This window comes from Gadus morhua, chromosome 23 (genome assembly GCF_902167405.1).
Source record: "Gadus morhua chromosome 23, gadMor3.0, whole genome shotgun sequence".
Taxonomy (NCBI): domain Eukaryota; kingdom Metazoa; phylum Chordata; class Actinopteri; order Gadiformes; family Gadidae; genus Gadus; species Gadus morhua.
This window is the reverse complement of record NC_044070.1, coordinates 7,443,654-7,465,668: the sequence shown is the minus strand read 5'-3', so window position 1 is coordinate 7,465,668 and position 22,015 is coordinate 7,443,654. Positions and strand designations below refer to the sequence as shown.

The following is a 22,015-nucleotide window of genomic DNA, read 5'->3' as shown; positions in this document are numbered from 1 at the left end:
GAACAACATCATTGCGCACCTCCTCTCGCCCGGACCGCACTTCCTCGAATGTTTCAAGGTGAAGACCGAAGCAAACAAATGGACAAGAAACCCGTTCAGCATCCAAACCTCTGAAATGCCCAAGGACTTGACTGTTGGTGATCAGGAGAGTTCAACAGAAATATCAAGCAGCACAAAATTGAAGTCTGCTTTCAGAAGGTGGTCTTTGTTGGACTTTTGGAAACAACAACACATCGTATACCCTGCGCTTTCGGACAAGGCCGTGCACTTTTTTCTTTCTTTTGCGACCACATATCTGTGCGAGAAAGGCCTCGCTTCACTTGCGGTCATAAAAACAAATATAGAAGCAGAGACTGAAGTTGACCTTGATGGACCTAGACATTGCTGGACTGGGTTTGCAGAGGCAGGCACCCTAGGCTTATGGAAGTTTAGTTGTCAACATGCTGGCCAACTTTTTCATATTATTTTTATTTAGCCTAACATTTTTCAATCAGGCTGTTGGTATCTAGTTGTTTTCCTGTAAAAAATCCTAATTTGCTCCCTTGCTATGTGTCTCTGTGTGTGTGTGTGTGTGTGTGTGTGTGTGTGTGTGTGTGTGTGTGTGTGTGTGTGTGTGTGTGTGTGTGTGTGTGTGTGTGTGTGTGTGTGTGTGTGTGTGTGTGTGTTTGAATGAAATACAGTTGTTATTTCTAATGGTGTCACTTGCTCTGTGCGTGCGTGTGCGTGCGTCCGTGCGTGCGTGCGTGTGTGTTTGAATGATAAACAGTTGTTATTGTTAATGTTGTCCCTTGTTCTATGTTTGTGTGTATGTATGTGTGTGTTAGGGGCGGGCCCTTATGTTGTGTGGAAGATTTAACAATAAATAATATTATTTTAAGCAATAAATGTGCCTCATGTGTGAACTGTGCGTAGCCAAGTAGGGCGGGCCTCTGCTACTGTATTTGTTATATTTTATAACATAACAAAATGGTGGTAGTTGGAGAGACTAATATTCCTATGCTTCATAAAATGTTTGAGAACCACTGACACGAATTTAGAGGTTGTGTTGTATTGAAGGGAGGTGAATACTGATATTGAAAGACTTCGTGCCATTTTGGGTAAGCATAGCAGTAGGCCAACACAACTTGTTTTCTAAACATGGTCTATAAATAACTGCCGATTCAACTTGACTTAATAACCCAGAGTAAAGCTTTATTCCAGCCTCATCACTATTTCTTATAACTGGCGCAGTGCAGGCACACACAACCACTCATTCTAGCTTTTCTAAATCATACAGCAAAGTGTGATATGTCATATTCAGAAGCGGGAGAAGGATTCTCTCCATCTTATCTTGAATCGAGGAGCAAGACATGAGGAGTTGGAGACGAGGAGAATGGCTGGACGAGAGGAGACAGAAACTGCATGAATCCTTCTGTCTCCCAGTCGGTGGTTGAGCTTCCCTTCTTACTGTGTCTATCCCAGTGCTGTCTGCACAAGTGCAACGCATGCGTGTGCAATTTTCAACCAGGTAAAGGCTGCATTATGTTCCTCCATCCCCTCTCCGGCTCCCCTCTGAAGAGCAGCTCTGTCTCTTTGAAACCTCGCTGTTGAAACGCCGCGCTGGCGGTGGCTTCTTCGCCAGCGATCTCAGAGGAGCCGTAGCCGCGGTTACGGCTAATTGGACGGCCTGACGAGCCAATACGCTTCGGTTCGCAAACTGGGACACGCAGACCAAAAGCAGACATGGAACACGTGCACACAAGGATACATAGTCAAAATACAAAAATACATAGTCACGAATGCACTTGTGCAGACAGAAGCAAAGACACACAGACATACACACACACACACACACACTGGACAGCCATGCCCACATACAGGCGTACAAACAGAGACCAGAGATAGACACACATGCAGACACTAATACATGTGTCACACACACACGTGTCACACACACACACACACACACACACACACACACACACACACACACACACACACACACACACACACACACACACACACACACACACACACACACACACACACACACACACACACACACACACACACGCACACCTCCCTACCATATTCACAAATTAAAAAACTAAAACTGCATGCCAATAAAGCAAAATCCAAGCCCAGTCCGACAGTAATATCTGAATAAAAGGAAAGGAGCGAGGGAAAACACACAGATCAGAATGGATAAACGCGGTTAAACAAACACAGCGGGTGGGAACAGCCAACGCTGGCTGGGAGATGCTAATTGGCCGCTGTGTGGAGAGACCTCCCCGTATTAACGCAGTATTTCTGGAGCGCCGCACTCAGCAGCTGCTGAGCTACGCCCACACAGCCACCATTAACAGACACCACAGGAACGGCGGAGAGAGAGAACACCAGAGAGAGCGCACGAGAGAGAGCGCGCGCGAGAGAGGTCGCTAGAGAGTGTACAATAAAGGGTGCACGAGCAAGAGAGCGCACAAGCAAGAGTGTACGACAGTGGCTTTTGACAATCTACACATCAATCAATGTAACCATATTCTCAGTAGCTGTAGATTGCTTGAAACAACCTCTTTGATATTTAATAATTACAATTTGTGGGTGGGGATGGGGGAGGGGAATCTGAATGTGTTTCTGTTGTTGTTGTTGTTGTTGATGTTGCTGCTGCTGCCTTGGGCTTTATGATTGTTTTGGGTTTGTGTCTTGTCTCCTTTCAAGGTCACATTGCGTGTCATCTGACGTAAAACTGAAAGGTTGTTAGGGAAGGAATAAAGACTGCCAGGGGTTTGAACTTACTGCTGATCCACTTGGCATTGGGCTCGTACACCTTGAAGTCCTTCTTAAAGATGTCTGCCACCGTCAGCTTGGCCTTGAGAGCAAGGCTGTCGTCCTCCCCTGAAGCGCAGAGACAAAACATACAGAATCAGATGCATTCATAAGCAGTATATTAATAGAGATAAAACAGCCTCAGACTCAAAGTTTGCGCTGCATATCAGCAGTTTTTGCCGATTTATGTTTGCATTTCTATATTTTGTGTGTCCTGGTGTCTGGTGGCCGTGTTAATATTCTTTATGATAAGAAGCTATAAGCAGCTTTTTCTCTAACAAATTTATTTTGATTGTATTCTGTTTTGTTTGAGTCTCTTAGTTCCAGCGTTGGTTGGACCGCTGCACTTTACTAAAGAGCACATCAGAATACCTGAGAACCAGGAGACCCAATAAAAACACTATATGAACTAAACAAAGTGAGGGGATTAAATAAAGGCTGATGGCAGATTAATTAATAAGGAATATATCATAGTCAATAGTAAGATAAACAATTCATAGATATAGACATAGTGTACACATGAGAGGTTGTGTGTGCCTGCACTGCGCAAGTTATAAGATATAGTGATGAGACTGGAATAAAGCTTTACTCTGGGTTATTAAGTCAAGTTGAATCGGCAGTTATTTATAGACCATGTTTAGAAAACAAGTTGTGTACACAGTGTGAAACACATAGTTCAATAAATACATTTCTCCGTAAGCAGAGTGAAACACACATTTGCTTAAATAAAAAAGAAAGAAAGAAAGGAATATAAGCGTTTGTAAGCACCAAGCTTTTCTGCCTCCCTTGGCACTGCTTCACTTCAAGTGTCCACATTAACGCAAAGGATCTGGATATGAAAGGGTCTTGAGCAGCCTCTAGCTAGAGGACATGGCCTGAGGACCCGGCATATTAACTACTTCAGACGAAAAGATACATTTTTATCTCCATGTCTCAGGTCATCAAAAGATCTCCAGAAATCTCTTTGAAAAACGGAGCGAGGGAAGAAGGAAAAGGCAGAAGGAGGGGAGCCTTCTTTGAAAGACATATCTTTTTAATTCTCCGTCTCATGTCGCAGATGAGATGGCGACCCCCAAACACGCTAATAGGCAGATTAGAATCAATTACAGGAACAAGACGAAAGGTAAACGCTAATTAGAAACTTTAAAACCTTGTAAGAAGCGACGGCCCTTGACCGGTTACCATTGAAAAAGACTTTCCTCTTAAATTCCCGGAGCTGTGCGGTAATATTCAGGCATAAATATTTGGCAGACGCTGTTATCCAAAGCGACGCACCATTGAGACTGAGAATACTCAAGCATTCAATCAATATTGGAGCAGCTCCACACACTGCTGAACGACATCTCAGAACAACAACTGGACAGACTGACTGAATATTTACCCAAACATTCAGGTCCAGCTTCTGAACAGACGCGCACCATATCATATCCTCGTGTAGATCCATAATGTATCCAATCTCTGAGCTTCAGGTGGACCAAATCTATAATATGAATAAATGTAGTCCCCTTTTACCAGCGGTAAAGAAGCTAAAATAAAAATTACAACGTCCATAAACAGCAGGTTTACAACAGGGCTTTTTGCCATCACTTTATTGGTGTTAAGGTTAGATGTCGCTATAAAAGGGCAAAGCTAATTATATATAACATCTGAATTGAATCTGCAAATCGGACCTATGATGTTTTATTCTCGACAACCACCACTTCAACATTCAATATTACACCGATTAAGTTATATTATATCCTTATGTTCAGCGCATTGCTGCAGGTGCCAAGGAGGTAACCACTCAACTGATACCGGGCCCTAATGATGTCGCATGGCACTAATTAAACCTTGAAGCAATCAGAGAACAGCCATTGTAAAAAGTCTTGTGTTTTGACAGTGTTTTGTAAGCAGATGGTTTCTCTGAGGGTCTCACACATGGAACTGGATGAAAAGGATACACACATTCAAATACACATGCACATACACACTCCTTCACACTCTACCGACAGTTAATTTAATCTATAGTGGTTATAGAAACACAGTAAACACTGTACAAACCCACTACCCTATGTGTTTTATGCATTTCTTTCCCTGTGTTGACCCTATCGTATGATTGTAGTTAATATTTGTATTCTTATTAAAATAGCAGTAAAAAACAAATTTGTGTCCTCTGCTGTTGTTTGATAACTGGTGTTTTTTGTACATCAAAGTGGATTTGAAGGCTGAAGCTATCCATGGAGAATTATCAAATTGTTATTATTATGATTGTATTCAACGACCATTCAAAGACTTGAATGGACCAACACACTTTATTTATCCAACACAATTTGTTTCAAGTGCTATTCACCATTGAGGTGGAGCAATAATAAAATGAAAGATTTTTTCTATTTTGTATTGGAGTACTTTGACCAGAATAACAAGAGGTGAGAATAGTTTGAAAAAAAGAAGACTGCAACCTTTATTTGTTGTGGAGCACAACCTTTACCACAACCACAGCCTTATTAACCCAGCGGCCATCTTGGTTCTAAACGATAGCTGTTTGGGAGGAACCATGATGGAGCCGAGATAGAACACAGCTGGCCGCTCTGTGCATAAGGCCCGTTCAGAGCTACGACGTGCTAGAACCTTCTATAAGCTTGTTTCTTTAGCAACAGAGAGCCCCTAGAGAACGTAAATCCGGGATTTGTTTGGGATTTATTTGCCACTGGGTTAATTAATGTCGTGTTGGCGAAGTACAGTACACACACACGCATTCTCCCAGTACAAACATTAATTACTTGTCAAGCCAGAGATACATGAAAATATGGTTAGGTTTTGTGATGGGATTGAAAGAAGCACACACACACACACACACACACACACACACACACACACACACACACACACACACACACACACACACACACACACACACACACACACACACACACACACACACACACACACACACACACACACACACACACACCATTGTGATTTATTTCTACATTTTGTGAATTGTATTGCTATCAACTTATTTCCTTCCATGTTTTCTTTAAATTATATATATACGTATATGTACATACTTTCTATCTATATTAGGTGCGTTTCCGCCCCCCTGCGAACTTTGAAGTATCGAATCAGTAAACGGTGATGGAAACACCAAAATTTGCAAAAAATCCTCGAATTCGCAAAAAAGTTTATCCGCTCTCTTGAGGTGGTTTTTGAGAAATGCGAAAGAGTAAATTCGCAAAATGGGAGATGGAAACACACTTTTCGAAACAGCTGTGACGTGGCGAACTTTGAACACACAGGACTGTCTTTCCGATTTCCGCATAACGACCGGCCATAGAAACCCTGCCGACATCAACGTGTAACGTCATCACCCTCTTGTGCTCTCCCATACGTAAGGCACTCGACGTCGTCCTCGTATTTCCCTTGCTACCGCTGTGTACATTGTAATTTCTCTATTTCTTCGTCTACGGATGGAAGTTAAAATAGCCAATGATAACTTCACTGAAAGAACAGTTATGACTTGCCCAAGGGAAACCAATTGCTGCTGAATTCCTCTCTCCATGTTTGTTGTTTGTTGTTACTCTTCTCTATAGAGCTCGTAAGTCGCCATTGCTCATGGGACCTATGAGACCGAAAACCACCTCCAGGCAGAACTAGGGTAGTTACCCGCTCCAACCACTTGATGGAAACCCACCTAATTTGAATTACCCTTTTGCGAACTTTCTAAAGATTCGCATCACATGGAAACGCAGCTATTGTCTTAAAATATATTCTTTCACCCATTTTGCAAATAATGGGAGGCTCAAAGGTGAATCTCTTCATACTTAAAATGTGCATGTATTTGATATTGGCTAAGTCGCTTTTAAGCCAAATAAGCAAAATGGGCTGAATATTGCTATAAATATCTCAGCCCCTCACATCAGTCACACTGCCGTTCTCCTTCTGGTCCTCAGTTTCTTGCCCCAGCTGCCCCAGGGATCAGCTCCACCAGATGTTTGACCTACAAGATGTATGGGGCGCGTGTGTGCGCGCGTGTGTGTGTGTGTGTGTGTGTGTGTGGGCCTATCAAGTTTGTAAGTGTTCCAGCTGACAGAGATAGTGTGGTATTATAGGGTGAGGAGAAGAGAGACACAGAGCAGGCAGAGGAGCGAGGAGGGGGAGGGTGGGAGGGAAACAGCCATAGAGCGGGTAGGAGGGGGAGAGAGTGGATGAGAAGAGGAGAGAGAGAGAGAAAACCGGAAAGTGGGGGTGAAAGAGTGAGGGAGAGGGTAGGAGGGGGAGAGGGTGGGAGGGGGAGGGGGTAGATGAGAAGCGGAGCGAAAGACACAGAAGGCGGGGGGAGAGAGGGATAGAGATGCTGCGACGGAAGGGAGGTTGAGAAACGGAGAGAAAAGATGGGAGAGAGCGAGGGAGAGACAGGGAGAGAGACGGGGAGACAGAGAGAGGGAGTGGGAGAGGGAGAGAGAGAGAGAGAGAGAGAGAGAGAGAGAGAGAGAGAGAGAGAGAGAGAGAGAGAGAGAGCGAATAGGAGAGGAGAATAGAGAGAGGGAGTGAGTGACGGAGGTTGGGCGACAGAGAGAGGAAGAGGGGGGAGGGAGAGAGAGAGAATAAGACAGTAAGACAGATAATGTGGAGAGGGAAATAGAGAGGGAAAGAGAGTGACAGGAGGTGGGCGGGTGGTTTGTCAAAAGCAGTTAGAAAATGCGTCTCTCTCTGTCAGGTGAGCACCCATCAACCTGCTGCTACTGAGTTGCACAGAACACGCCATCCCATAATTCCCCACAAGTGCCACGTTTACACAGCTTGATGCCCCCGGAGGGCATCCACCAACCTAGTATGTTCTACATGGAGTCACATTGCTCAAATTCTAGTCAGCAGCTGTGTAGTATTGACGTAGCGATGTTAGCTACGCAAATGGAAAAAGGCTCACTTAATAAAAGCTATGTGCTACTGCATGCCGACTATTTATCTATGCTACCGGCGTTAGGAATGGTTACGCACTAGCCTGGCGTCGGAAGACAAATTGCAAACTGCAATTATCCAAGGGGTGCAGACGAAAATACCTCTGGAGGCAATCTGATAGACAACCAACCACACGTTGATGCAGCACTGAGCCACAAAACGATTTTTAACAGGCAACAGGCTTGCAGTCGACAACTTCCTTCTCAACCAAAGCTTTAGGTGCAGTCGTCGTGACTTTTTTTGGTGAAAATATACCCTCCAGTTTGTTTGATACTGTCCCGATAGCGGGATCAAAAAGACAAATCTACATCAGGTGCGGCCATCTTTGTTGAGAACTCCCCTACGGCGCTCCACGGCACCGTCGTCGTATTTATCCCGCCTCACATTACATAAATGGTTGTGATTGGTCGGCCAATATCCTGCCGGGCAGAAATCGCTTTTTATGGGAGGGGAGGCAGACGTTAACTGCAGAGCAAATTAAACACGTTCTCCTGAGATCCGGCTGGTTCCCAGGCGCATTACGCGCCATACCGGGCCCAAACTAAAAGATTCCCGACACCCGTCGAACACAAGCTGTAAACCGTTCCCCCGAGGAGGTTCCAAAAGCAGGAGAAAAACAGAGAATATCAGCTCTCCGTTGCCATGGATACAGAATGAATCAACGCCACTTTCCGGAGCCAAGGAGGGGCCGTATCAAATGTTTCAGCCAAACCGTTTACCATTCAGCCCACCAGACAAACAGTCCCTGCCCCGGTCCGTCTGTCCTGGAGCCTGACGCACCACAAGACGGCCCCCCATGACGCCCCCCGAGTGAAGACCCTCTTGGACGAGTTCTGGGTGAGCAGCTGTGGTTGGAGCGCTAGGTGGGCGGAGGGCATGGATTAACACTGTTTGGAAATGTTCCTCGAAACCGCCTGGCCTGTCTCTGCTCTCTACTGCTCCTGCCTGGTGTTCAGCGCCCCCCCGGTCGGCCCCCGGCCCCTAGGAGCTGGGGTGGTAGGAAAAGGCTGGCCGGGGCTATTCTGGGTCTCTGACTGACACGAGCTGAGGTCCCTGAACTGATCAGTCGCACCAGGGAGGAGCAGAGATGTTTCCAGAACACCAGGGGGGGTTGACCTCTGCTGCTGTTCTCTAGCTTGTCGATGGAGAACTCTCCCCTATACGTCCCTGGAAACCATGAAACAGCGCCCAAAAGCTTTTATAATTAAACATTTCGGACACTATGGGCCATATCTTGCATCCGGCGCAATTGACTTCATCACTGGCACGTGTCGTTTCTAGTTTGCAACTGGCACAGAGCGTTCTTTTCCCACCTGCGGCACGCGTCGGTAAATCAGGGAATGATCTTGCGGGCGGCTCGGCGAAAGGAGGAGGCGTGTCCTGGCGCAAACGGTCCCTGGTGCTATTCAGAAACCACTTGCGCCACAAACCAGGAAATACCTGGCTTAAAGTCAGTGGCGCGTTGTTCAGATGCTATTTTAAGGGCGCATGCATAATGTTGCTTGTGCACCTCGCGCATACACTTTGCTTATCTCATCTACCTAGCCACACATTCTTGGGAAATTATTTGGGAAAGAAACAGCTGATACAGCGGTAATAAGTGGTACTTTTAAATCAATGCATCTGCAAACACCGTACAGCAAACACATATTTTCTTGACACATACATCGTGTACATGCCCATAACTTTTAGGATTGATGAGTATTTGATCGTGAGAAATTTAGAAAATTGTTTTACCACGAGTGAGTGTTAAAAAGAATGAATGAATGCGGGTGCGCGTGTGTGTGTGGGTTTAAACACACGCAAACTAAACACGTAACGCATGATACAGTCCATGGCAATGTACATTAACGGGGGGACACATGCATATTAGGAACACAAGTCGATAACGATAATACATTATAATGTATTGCGTATATCATTAAATAGAACCACATGGCACATGGAGCTGGCACTCTCATTGGTTTGCACGTTACGCCCAAACCACACCTACGGGTAATTAGGCTACTTCAGACCAACCCTTTATAGATTTGCGCCGGGCGCAAGAGTCATTTTTCGAGCCGGTAAACTAGCGACATCGCCATAGAACCGCCCACAAAGCTACTTGCGCTCGGCGCTTCTCACTTGCGTTTCGGACCGTTAAAATAGGGCCCTATGTCGGAAAACTACTGGAATAAATTATTCAGACACTGTCTGATAAATTTGGAGGCATACATTTGAAAACAAGGAATATAAACTTCTGCGAGAAACAATATGGACACAAAATAGATAAACCTAAATAAGGAATAAGAAATCGGACAGCTTGTTGAACGACGATGACTGCCCTCGTCTTTCCTCTACCCTGGCTCACGGGTGATGATACCTTTAATATTACCTCGATTATTACCTTGATATCTCTTTCCCCATCCCCCCCCCCCCCCCCCCCCCCCCCCCCCCTGAACTGGAGCTCGTAAACAAACGCAGAGCGATTAGCATGTCGCCAGCGGAGCGGAGGAACACATTATACGGACGGCTGTGATGAGGGATGGTGTGTGAAAGAGTCCATATCAGCAAACTTTATGGGGCTGACTCTAGGCAGATGGCCCGCTGATTAAACCCCGTGTGTTCGTCTCCACCGAGGAAAGCGTGAAGGTCAATATCCAGGTGAAGAGCACGCTGAGATGACTGCAAGGGACGATTTAGACGTCAGGAGGGAACGTGCTGTGCGTGTGTCTTTACATATGCCGGGTGTTTTACAAGTCACAACGTGTCATTTCCTGTGACTCCCTGACCTCCAGCGAGGTAATGTGACCAGAGTGATATATAATCTTACCTGATGTAATGGAATGTCAATTTGATCACATTGTGTCACACCTCAAGCAATCCATTAGGTGCAACGGCCCAGAATAACGTGTGCGAATCATCCTCACTCATTCACTCATTCATAACACATGCAGAGACTATACACGCACTCGCTCACCCATACAATCTGCATTGCATGTGAGCGCACACCTTTGCATTAAAACACACCCAACACCTACACACCAACACACAAGACACAAACCCATAAACACACTTGCACATAGTCTGTGGTAAAAACACAATGCAATACAGGTAAGCAGAAACAAAAACACAATTCCACACATACATGAGCGCACACAAACTGACCCAAAAGGGACACACACACACACTCACATCAAAGTGCATACAATTCCCTGGAACACAGACACCACACCGCAGACCTCATTATCATGCAGAGGAAGACCTGGGAGGTTTGTTCAATCAATCTGAGACTCACTCAGGAGTAACAAAGGAGTGTGTGTGTGTGTGTGTGTGTGTGTGTGTGTGTGTGTGTGTGTGTGTGTGTGTGCGTGTTCGTGTCTGTTTGTGTGTGTGTGCACTTATGTGTGCAAGCTGAAGGTGCAGTTTTATGAGTGTGTGCTTGCCTATGGGGTTAGAATTGTTTAAAGAGGCTATATGTGTGTGTGCATGTGTGTGCATGTGTGTCTGTGTGTGTCTAATGTGTGTTTGCGTTTAATGTGGATGGCTGTCTGTATGTGGTATCTGTGTGTGGGTGTGCGTGAGACTGTGTATGCGTGTGTGTGTGTGTGTGTGTGTGTGTGTGTGTGTGTGTTTATCTGCATGCATGCATAGCAAGTAAATGTATAACTGAATGCATGTAAAGTTTATGTGTGTGTCGTTTGAGAGTGTGTTTGTTAAAATCTCTTTATTAGGAATAACCCCTCGACTGACACTCGTTTGTGTCCATGCGTGCGGGTGTGTGTGCACGCGTACATGTATGTGTGTGTGTGTGTGTGTGTGTACAGAGTGGAATGAGTGTGTTGAGTGTGTTGAGTGTGTTGAGTGTGTTGAGTGTGTTGAGTGTGTGTGTGTGTGTGTGTGTGTGTGTGTGTGTGTGTGTGTGTGTGTGTGTGTGTGTGTGCCCACCCACCTGGTGTCAGCAGAATGACGGAGGTGACGATGAGAGAGCAGATGACCAGAATGACAAGCAGGGCGATGGCGATCCCCTTCCAGTTCCTCTGGGGGGGGTTACTGCCAACCAGCTCCTGCAGGGAGGGGGGGAGGGGGCGAGAGAGGGAGGGAGAGAGTTTGAGTGTTCAACAGTCAACCCACGTTGATTCTTATCGATTCGCTCATCAAATAAAAATCATTTCAATCTATCAAAACTAAATTTGAATAAATGATAAAGGACTTACAAATTAGGTGTCAATAGAGTAAGTGGGGAGAAAAGAGCGGGTGAGGGAGAGAATGAGAGAGGGAGGGAGATAAAGAGGGTAAGCGAGAGAGCGAGAGCAAGAGAAATAGAGAGAGAGGGAGAATACCATCAGACAGTCAGATGAACAGCATTTGTAAAAAGCAGCATCATCTAGTCAGTGTCATGTAGCATTCTATAGCAAAAAGAAGCATAATATACTACAATGTACGATCCCCTCTGAGCTACATCATGTAGCATTGTGTAGCATCATGTACCATCCTCTAGCTCTGAGCTACGTCGTATAGCGCTGCATAGTGTCATGTACCATCACATAGCTCTATCCACCATCTCAAATTCATATCACAGAGTTTCATATTTTGGACGGCACAATGGTATTTTCTTGTATCCTCACAAAGTGCTGTGTTGGGTTATAAAAGTGTGGGTCCTTCCATTTAAAGCAACACAATTCACATGAAGTTGGGTCTGCCAATCCACTAAGCTCCAGTTCATTCCCTCACACATAATGACCTTTTTCAGAGCGCCATGTGGCGCTGGGCTGCACGGCCACAGAGAGAGTCCCCGCGAGGCGTTTCCTGGGGTAATAAATAGGACAAACACGCCACGCTATCTCCACAGCCCACATGACAGAGCGACGTGGGAACACGGCGGCCCCCCCGCCCCGAGACAACAAAGGAAAAAGAACCACAACACTGGCGCACAAAGAGCGCCCGGGTTCTGGAGTGGCGCCCAAGCGGCGCTCAGCGGGAGAGGGAAACAAAACCCCCGGTGAGGAACAACGGCGGCCGGAAATGAAAACTACAAATCAAGTTTCTCCATCTGTTTGTTTGTTGCATTCATAACCCTGTGTGTCATTATGGTCCGTGGGTCCGGCTGCTTCCGCGTGGCTCACCGCTAATTTCATCGACTGTGTGTGTGTGTGTGTGTGTGTGTGTGTGTGTGTGTGTGTGTGTGTGTGTGTGTGTGTGTGTGTGTGTGTGTGTGTGTCTATGTGTCTGTGTGTCTGTGTGTCTGTGTGTCTGTGTGTGCGTCTGTGTGTGTGTGTGTGTGTGTGTGTGTGTGTGTGTGTGTCAGCACGTCATCAGGTCGATGACGTGCTTGTTTGTTTAGTTTTAATGGCTTCCATGTATGGCGAGTACGTTGGCCGTGACGTTGGAGCACAGGTTGGAACACAAATAGGATTTCCAGCTTGAGGAGAGACAGAGAGGAAGAGAGGAAGAGAGGAAATGAAATAGAGCATGAGGGAGAGATGGAGAGACAACACAGAGGGAGGAAGAAGGAGGGAAAGAGAGCGTCAACAGAATGGAGAGAGAGAGTAAGTGGAGGAGACATGGAATAAGAAAAATAGAGTTGGAGAATGAGAGAGAGAGAGTGAGAGAGAGAGCAAAACAAAGATTCATGGCCTGGCAGGCAAATGCGCACACAGACATACAATGCAACAGTCCACTCTCGTAGGTGCACTCTCGTAGGTGCACTCTCCTACGTGCACTCTCCTACGTGCACTCTCCTACATGCACTCTCATACATGCACTCTCATACATGCATTCTCGTATGTATGCTCTCGTACGTGCGCTCTCGTACATGCGCCCTCGTGCGTGCATGGCCGTATGTGCTGCCCACACGGTGTCTTTCAAGGGCGTGAACGGGGTTGGGGGGGGGGCTGAAGGGACCGGTCAGCGAGGGGGCGGGCAGCAGCTGTGGCAGTGACAAGAGGGGGAGGAGGATGTCCAACGAGGCGAACACCGGCCTCGACTAATGTGACGGGTAAAAATGGACGCCGCCCTGCGATGCGTGAAGTCCGCCGACCGGCCGCCGGCAAAAGGCCCACCGCGGTCGGGCGTCCCACCTCAAGGGCGAGCAACAACAAGAGAGGACTTCTGTTACTTTAACGGCCAACCTCATGGTTTATGAGTCAGTTTAGGGACGAATATATCTTGCATTTTTTAACAAGAGATAACGTGTAAAACGTTAACAAGGAACGATAGAGGGACCATGAAACTCTTCAGATCGATCGTTAATCACAACCGCGGATCCTTCCCGGCGTTTCAGAAGCAACGGAGAGCCGGACCAAATGCCATCCGTTCAGCCCTCCTCGGTCGGGATTAATCATCTCAAAGCCGGTTTCCTTTTGGGTGTCAGAGCCGCAGTATAGAAGCCCATGTTTCATAGGGTGGGTTTTACAAGGGGTGTTTCACATTGTGTTGTTAGTTCGGCGTACTTTATGCTAGGCATACAAAAGGGTTGAGTAATTCCCCTCAGCTCCGAGACGAGACAATTGACGTTACATTTCGTCTGCAAAGCGACAACGCCATAATGGGCCTCTTTCTTTTCATGAATCGAAGGTACTTCCGCCGAGAGCACAAACAGCGATGTCTTCACTAGAGATATCCCCCACTACATCTCACTGAAAGTTTAACTAGCTTTTTCCTTGAATCATTCTCCACTTTCCAAACATAAAAAAAATAAACCCTGACTAATAGCCAGCAGAAAACACACTCATCTCCTAAATCATCCTTAATGGCTACCGTGTGCAGGGCGCAGGATCCTAAACCCAGGCCGTTAGCCAAGGATTAATACCTTCTTAATTAGTTGATAGAAGATTTATATGTAAGAAAGAATGAGCTAGCTGGTGTGTTGTTGTTGACCTGTGGCTAGGGGCTTTAAATGAATACATGCTAAAGCTTTTAATCGCGCCCAGGAGCTGATCTACGGAGGCCGCCTCCGTCTGACCACCCTCCCTCCCTCTTAATTGAAAGGAATCTCAGAAAACCGGTTGCCTGGCGGGGGCGCGACTCTGCTAACCAGACCGCCCATTAGCAAGGTTCATTAGCATAGGAAGCGGTTATTCAGCCAATTGGCGGCACTGCGTAGCGCACATCGCTAGTCAACACTGAAGCCCTCGTGGAGAACCGGGAGGGGGAAGACACAATTATAACCTGGATTAAGATATATACGAATAATGGGATGCTAATGTTTTTCGCACACAAATACGCCCCCCCCCGTCTTCTTTTTTAGACTTTTAGACTTCTTTTTTTGATTTTATTAAAATAGTTGAATATCGAATACATAAATAAAGCCCTTTTAAATTGCATGACCGCTAGAGTGACAGAAAATAGAGAGAGAGAATAGTATAAGGAGATAAAGAGAGAGGGCTTGAGACAGAGCGAGCTTAAGAGACTGACAGATAGACAGAGCAAGTCACATACATATATATATACATATATACATGTGTATGTATAGATATATTAGGGCTGTCAAAAGATTCAATTTTTTTATCTCGATGAATCGCACAGTATTGGTGAATTAACTCAAGATTAATCTTGTTTGAAATCCACTCCAATTGAAGTTAAATGAGATTATCAAATGGAATGGCACATTATCATTTATACCAAATGTACTTAATAAGCAAAAACTAGAACAAGTGATCTTGAGGGAGATTTATTGACTCACTCAGTGTGGGTTTAATATGAAAGTTATGGATCACCACAGATTTGGGAATTGTGAACAGGCAGTTACTACAAGTGTAGTTAAATTCAAATAAGTATCACCACAGATTTGGGAATTGCAAACAGGCTTCCTATTACTGCAAGTGTTATTGAATGTAAAGTAAGTGGAACTAAAAACAAGAATGAATTCTGATATGAATGTTGACATTATGTGGGTAAACCCTTTCAAATCACAGTAAAAAAAATAGAGAATGTGCGTTAATGAGTTTTTATTAATCTAATTAAAATAAGATTGTTTTTATGCGTTATTATCACACTAATTTTAACAGCCATAATATATATATATATATATATATGTATGTACATATAGATATATATATTTAGAGAGAGAGAGAGAGAGAGAGAGAGAGAGAGAGAGAGAGAGAGAGAGAGAGAGAGAGAGAGAGAGAGAGAGAGAGAATTAGACAGAAAGGGTAAAAAGAGAGAGAGAGGAAATATAAAGGGATAGTCAGACAGCTCAAGGAAGAGACAGAGCGATAGAAAGAGAGGCTGTAGACAGACGGCCAGACAGGTAGGAGACTAGGAACCATAATTGAGAAGGAGTAGACAGCAGCATCCATATAAACAGAGCCTGCTGTTCATTCTGCACCATACCTCTCATGTTCCATTCCAGCATATTCACTCTGGCTTTGGCTCGGTTCGGCTCACAGTAAAACAACGGCAATAAAAACAAGCTAACCAACCAGCCCAACAAACAAACCGACAATGAATCGCATTTATACAAGCACATTTTCTCTAGGCAGCCTGACGACACACACGAGGACTTCAAATGTGTTTTCGTCAACAGCATGAGCAGCTAAATTGTGGTCGGCTATTTGAGTGGAGATGTCAATTTGAGAAGTGCTTTTTACTAAACCTCAAGTACACTCTGTGTGTCTAAATGTTATCAGACAGACAGTGTTCTCTGGTTTAAAATTCGATACAAGAAGGTCACTTTAAAATAGATAAAAACATACATTGAGATATGGTTGTATAGCAATATAATGCATTCGTTGAGATTGAATTCGTTGAAAAAACTTAAACATAAAATATTATAAAATACTATATAGAATATTCCATTGATTTAATTGCAGGCTTACATATCGTGGTCAGAATTATGTAGCGTACACCAGTGTATATTTCCCTGTGAGACAAGCGATAAGGCTGTGGTTGTGTATGCGTAAACGACATCTTTCTATTCATTTATCCATTTTTTATTACAGGTATTAACGTGTTATTTCTAATTAAAAACAGACAAAGCAGCGTGCTTTTAACGAAATGCTTTGAAAACTAAACCTCTCAGAGAAGAAATACATCCGTGATGATATTTGGAGACTTCCGAACACCGTCTTAAAGGTCACCTCGTCCATGCATTCATACCAGCCACGTCAGCAGTGGCCAATAGGAGAGAAGTATTCTATACACAATGACATCTAAGCTTTTAGAAAACTTGCCATCAGGTTTATTCAGTGCCAAATTGACAAGACGACGTATTTAAATAGGAGAGGTGTGAAAAATAATACTATATATTGTACTATACTATTGTAGGGCAAGGCAATCTCAAGACGTGTGATGGTATTTCAATAGCTGTAAGAGATTCTATGCAATAATACACAAGAGCTTTAGGATGTGCTTGTGAATTCAAATACCCATTCAAAACAGCACCACCGAAAGAAATATACAACTCATTGCATTCCGTATTTGAGCACCAGACACTGATTTTGGTGTGCTTACAAAACTCTTTATATGAAACACTATGTTTCTGTGTGTATCACTGGCTGGTCCCCTCCTGGGAAATGTCAAGTACCTTTCCTTTCTTGCTCTCTCTGGGTTGTCATCAACAAGGAAGATAGAAATATAAGAGTGTTTCTAGGTTGGCAGGCTGGCTCCCCTGCTGAACATCTGCGGCGTTCTGGCATTATAAAACACAGACATAGAAGGGGCACAGTGGGCTGTTATTACTACTGGGCTGTTCAAGACTCTGGGCTCCATGTGAAGAGAGGTTGGATATCCAAACATTCTGGGAAAGTGTAGTTTTCAAGTCATAAAGGGCTGAAAGAAAGCTGAGTGCGTGCATGTGTTATTCAAATTAGACTTTTCTAGAAACTCATACCGTGTGGAATAAACATGCCTCATGGTCAAGGTTGGTCTACTGAAAGAAAAAATACAACATGAAGGATCCCTTCCCGGAAGATCAAATTCTAATTACCCTGGGTCAACTGTAGAGACATGATCATTCATGAGTCATCACCACGACATTCTCCTCCTCCTCCTCCGACCCTCACCTCGAACGGAAAATAATCGCTGCGTAGGGTCGAGGTTGCTGACGCCATGACCGTGCGGCGTGTTAACCTTGCCTGACCTTACCCCGAGCGCACCTCTGTGATCCGCAATTAAAACAATGATTGGACTAATTAGGCCGACCAGAGCAGCCCCAGACAAATCGAGGAGTAATTACAAGTTACCGTGGCGACGGAGGAGAGGGACGGTCACAGAGAGGGTCTAGGAATATAGTATATGGAGAGAGAGAGAGAGAGAGAACAAAAACAATGTTCTGTAGGTAGGACCATGTAAAGAACAAAAGGGCAAAGGGCTTTGAGAACGAGGCTAACAGCTTTTGCCTCAACTGGAAATAGAAATAACCTTGATTAGGGATGGAAAGGTATATGCTGCTATGCTAATGTTCCGGGGAAGGTATTGCACGGATGGAAGTAATTTTCAGAAGGTTAGTTATTATTCATCATCACTGTCAAATCATGAGATCATTGTCCATTCTAAGCAGGGTGGCCCCCAGTATGTACCTACCACCAGTAATGTGTGTAAATTACCCTTGGAGTTACGCTCCTGGCTGGGCTGCCTGCCTCCGCGATTAAACCTTTGCAGCGTATCCAGAACGCTGCAGCACGCCTTTCTGTTCCACCTACCAACGTTTTCCCATGTGACCCCTATCTTCTATGACCTCCACTGGCTCCCTGTAGAAGCATCAGATTCAAGACAATGGTACTGTCAACAGAACTGCCCCTGCCTAGGCCTACCTCCAAGCGCTAGTCAGACCACTCACCCCAGCTCGAGCATTCAGCTCAACTACCTCAGCTGGATTCTTGGCACCGTCATTGCGCAAAGGTCGCTGTTTTAGCACCGCAGTGGCAACGATGTCAGGACTGCAGAGTCGTCCACCAGACTCAAGACACACTTGCTCAGGGTTCAGGGTTGCCAAGGTCGGACAATCTGACCGTCTTATAAGACAGTCAGATTGTCAGACCTTCCTTTTCTTGAGAACAATCATAATTATCCCATCCATCAAAGAGCAATTTCTTCAAATTGCCATTGCGGTTGAGACAGTGACACGTGGCCCTGTGTGGACTCGTAGTTTGTCACTCGATGAAGCCGGTAATCATTAAAACAGCTGGCCGGTCTTTGCAGATGGCAAAGTGGTCCCCACTCACGGACCCGGCGCACATGTGAGCCCTCAATGAAGACGGCACATGAAAGCATTCTGGTACCTCCCTGGCTGAAGAGGAAATAACACACACGCTAGATAGCAGTTAAACACTCGCCGACCCAAATTACAATCATTGGGAGGAAGGTGGAAAAAAAAAACGAACACTGATTTCTGTCTCCCGAGATAAAACTGTGAAAGTGGCACGTTAGCGGCGCTAGAACTGTTTAGCTTCACAGTGTCTGTCTTGTGAGCACCGAATTAGTAGCCGGGAAAGACACTTCCACAAATACATGAAGAGAGGGACAGGAAGGACGAGGTAAAAGAGAACAACAAAGCAGAACAAAAGAGAGATTTCGATACCGAAACCCAATTATTCAGAGCTTACAAAACCTTGCAATACATATCGTTAGAGACGTGATGAATGCAGAAGGCTCTCTCGCACGGATAACTCAAAGGTAAATGGAAGCAGAAATCGAAAAAAAAAATATTCCAATGAAATCAAAGTAAACTGAAACTGACACGGACAAAAACATAACTACCATTCCTCTGCTGCGGGAAAACATCTTAATGTTCCGTGACATTACTCCTCGCAACCGACGGTGAGGGAAAAATATGAAAAAAATAAGAAAAACAAGTTTAGAGAGAAAGTAAGGAGTAGGGGAATCGGTAAGGGAGGGGGAAGGGTGGAATTCAAAACAAGCCAATTTAACCAACTGTCCAAGGGTGTCCATTGGTAACACTGTGTGTGTGTGTGTGTGTGTGTGTGTGCGCGCGCGTGTTTGTGTGTGATAACGGCCCCCCTGTTGGTGGTTCTGTGGCGTTTCGGATTAGAAAAGGAGGAAAGCAGTGGTGGTTGTTTGTGCTGACCTCTCTCTCTCTTTAAGTCTTGCCTCACAGAACCCCCAACCCCTCCATCTATTACTATGTTATCATTCACACACAGTACCGTTGGAGACAAAGAAATACAAAATAAACATGGTTTCACAAACAGCTCCATGCCCGAGTTATAAACTGATGAAATCTATAATCCCTCAATGGTAGGATTTCAACTCTCATTTATATCAACTTTATTTCCCCTGGAAAATAAGGAGTTTTAATCCTAATCCAAATTTGTTGCGGCCATTATCTTTGAGGACACATGTGTTTGCAAAGGACTTTACTTCAAGTCTGCCTCGCTCCTACGCAACTTTAGATTCTGAACATATAGCCAGCGTTTTCATCATTCTAATTAATCGCCCGGGTCAAAGAACGTAACACCGAATCAATCAATCCTTGTGAGATTATGTGCCTCCAATTTTGCATAATGTAAACAGAGGAATATGATTTGTCTGTCGCATGTGTAACTCGCCTCGTTTGGAATTCAGCAGGTGAACCTAAATCCCTCCGTTTTTTTGTACACTTCCTCATGCCTGCCCTGGTCTATTTGAACATTGATGTCTTCCGGTCCATTAGACTAGCATTTAAAAAGGAGGTGGAAAGAGGAGGAGGAGGCGGAGGAGGGAAAGGATTCTGTCAACACTTGACCTATTTTTTACTCGTTCGATACACATCCATAAAATTAAAGAAAGAGGGACAATTTTAAACGGTCAAATAAAAAGTAATGAAACACACCTGGCTCCTCGACCGAACCAGTTGGAGTGAACAAACGGTACATCAAGGACCTCCAGAGACCAAGGCGTACGGCGCGTGTGTAGATATCATTATACATTCAAACACACAATCATAACAGGCCAAAAAAAAACATGACGGTATGATGGAATGAGTACTTCCAGGCTTCAACAAGGCCCTTTACATACTCTTAACACATGTTAATAACCTGCCAGGAACCCTCTGAGACATGAGTGAACGAACCAGGCAATTAAATGCAAACACACATTTGGCTGAAAACAATTAACTCCAGCCCCTGTGTTCGACAGACATTTTTCTCGTCGCTATGGAAACAGGGGAGAGGGGAGTGGTGGGCGGGGTTATGGTGGCACGGGGTTGAGTCTCATGGCAGCAGCAAAGAACAGCAGGAAAAAGCACAGCATGTCTCCGGGTTATTATGGGATGGATGTCCATGGGACATGCTGAGTCACGGAATCTGTTTCCTGTCCTCTCATGCATACACACCATCCCTGTTTGATATATTCGTACATACCATCCTATTGTAGATGCAGTCACATGAGGTCATACCAGAGACGGTGGTTTGATGTGAGACAGAGGGGCTTTCATCCATCTACCATAAAGATGAAGACCTCCCCCCTTCATCGACACCCCGGTGTTGTTGACACCGAGCCAAGAAAATACCCCTCGCTCAAAGAGTTAATCTTAATATTCGGTTTGAGGTAGAGCTGTTTGTTCTGTTTTTGTTTTTCTAATAATCCTATATCAAGTCTTGTTTTGCTGACACAAACATTCATTACAGTATGGTCTAGAAATGTATTATTATTACTCCCCTCTCTCATCTCTTTCCAGGTGCAATTTAAACTTAATTACGGGTGATATGTCTGCTCTTCGTTTACCTCTGCTCTCCGTTTGTGTTTGGTTTCAGTAAACAAGGAAGCAATATTCTACTATAAACGGCTGGCAAGCGGCAGTGCACTGATGCACTACAACATATATATTGTATTTTCCTATACATCATAAAATGTACCCCGGTAAAATAAGATAAAAGATAATACAACACAACATAACAATGTTTCCCAAAGAGAGAGTTGGGTATTGGGTTTATTGCTAACAGAAGAAAACATTAATAATGTGAAAGAACCACAATGGGTTCCACTCATGAACACATTGAATTATGCATTGCATGACGATAGCGTTATGAATACCCCTGCCACTGTGCCATTCTATAATCCCACCATCTCAGGTGAGTTGAACGGAATCCGGGTGTGACAGCAGAGTGGAGCCGAAGCCCCTGCTGCCGGCTGCCATCGGGGGCCGCGTTGGCCCTGGGACTGGCAGATCAACGCAAAACGAATCGTTCACAGCAACCCGTAAGAACTGGGGCGAGAGAGGTAGAGCTACAGGAAGAGCAAAGAAAGGGAAGGATAGAGAGAGAGAGCAGGGGGGTTGGAGCGAGGCGGGTGAGATATTTGAGAGAGAAGGAAAGATGAGGAAGAGAGATAAACTCAGAGGGAAAATGGCAGA

At 44.9% G+C, this 22,015-nt stretch overlaps 1 protein-coding gene across 5 annotated transcripts in view; it reads right to left on the bottom strand.

Annotated features, from left to right (window-relative positions):
* dpp6a (dipeptidyl-peptidase 6a) overlaps positions 1 to 22,015 on the bottom strand; it is a 170,519-nt gene that overhangs the window by 35,700 nt on the left and 112,804 nt on the right. For all 5 annotated transcript variants that reach the window (XM_030348975.1, XM_030348977.1, XM_030348972.1 and 2 more), the window contains 2 exons: positions 11,675 to 11,789; positions 2,776 to 2,874 (listed from right to left, as the gene is read on the bottom strand). In XM_030348975.1, coding sequence (XP_030204835.1) covers positions 2,776 to 2,874; positions 11,675 to 11,789 — 214 coding nt within the window. The remainder of the gene's footprint in view (positions 1 to 2,775; positions 2,875 to 11,674; positions 11,790 to 22,015) is intronic.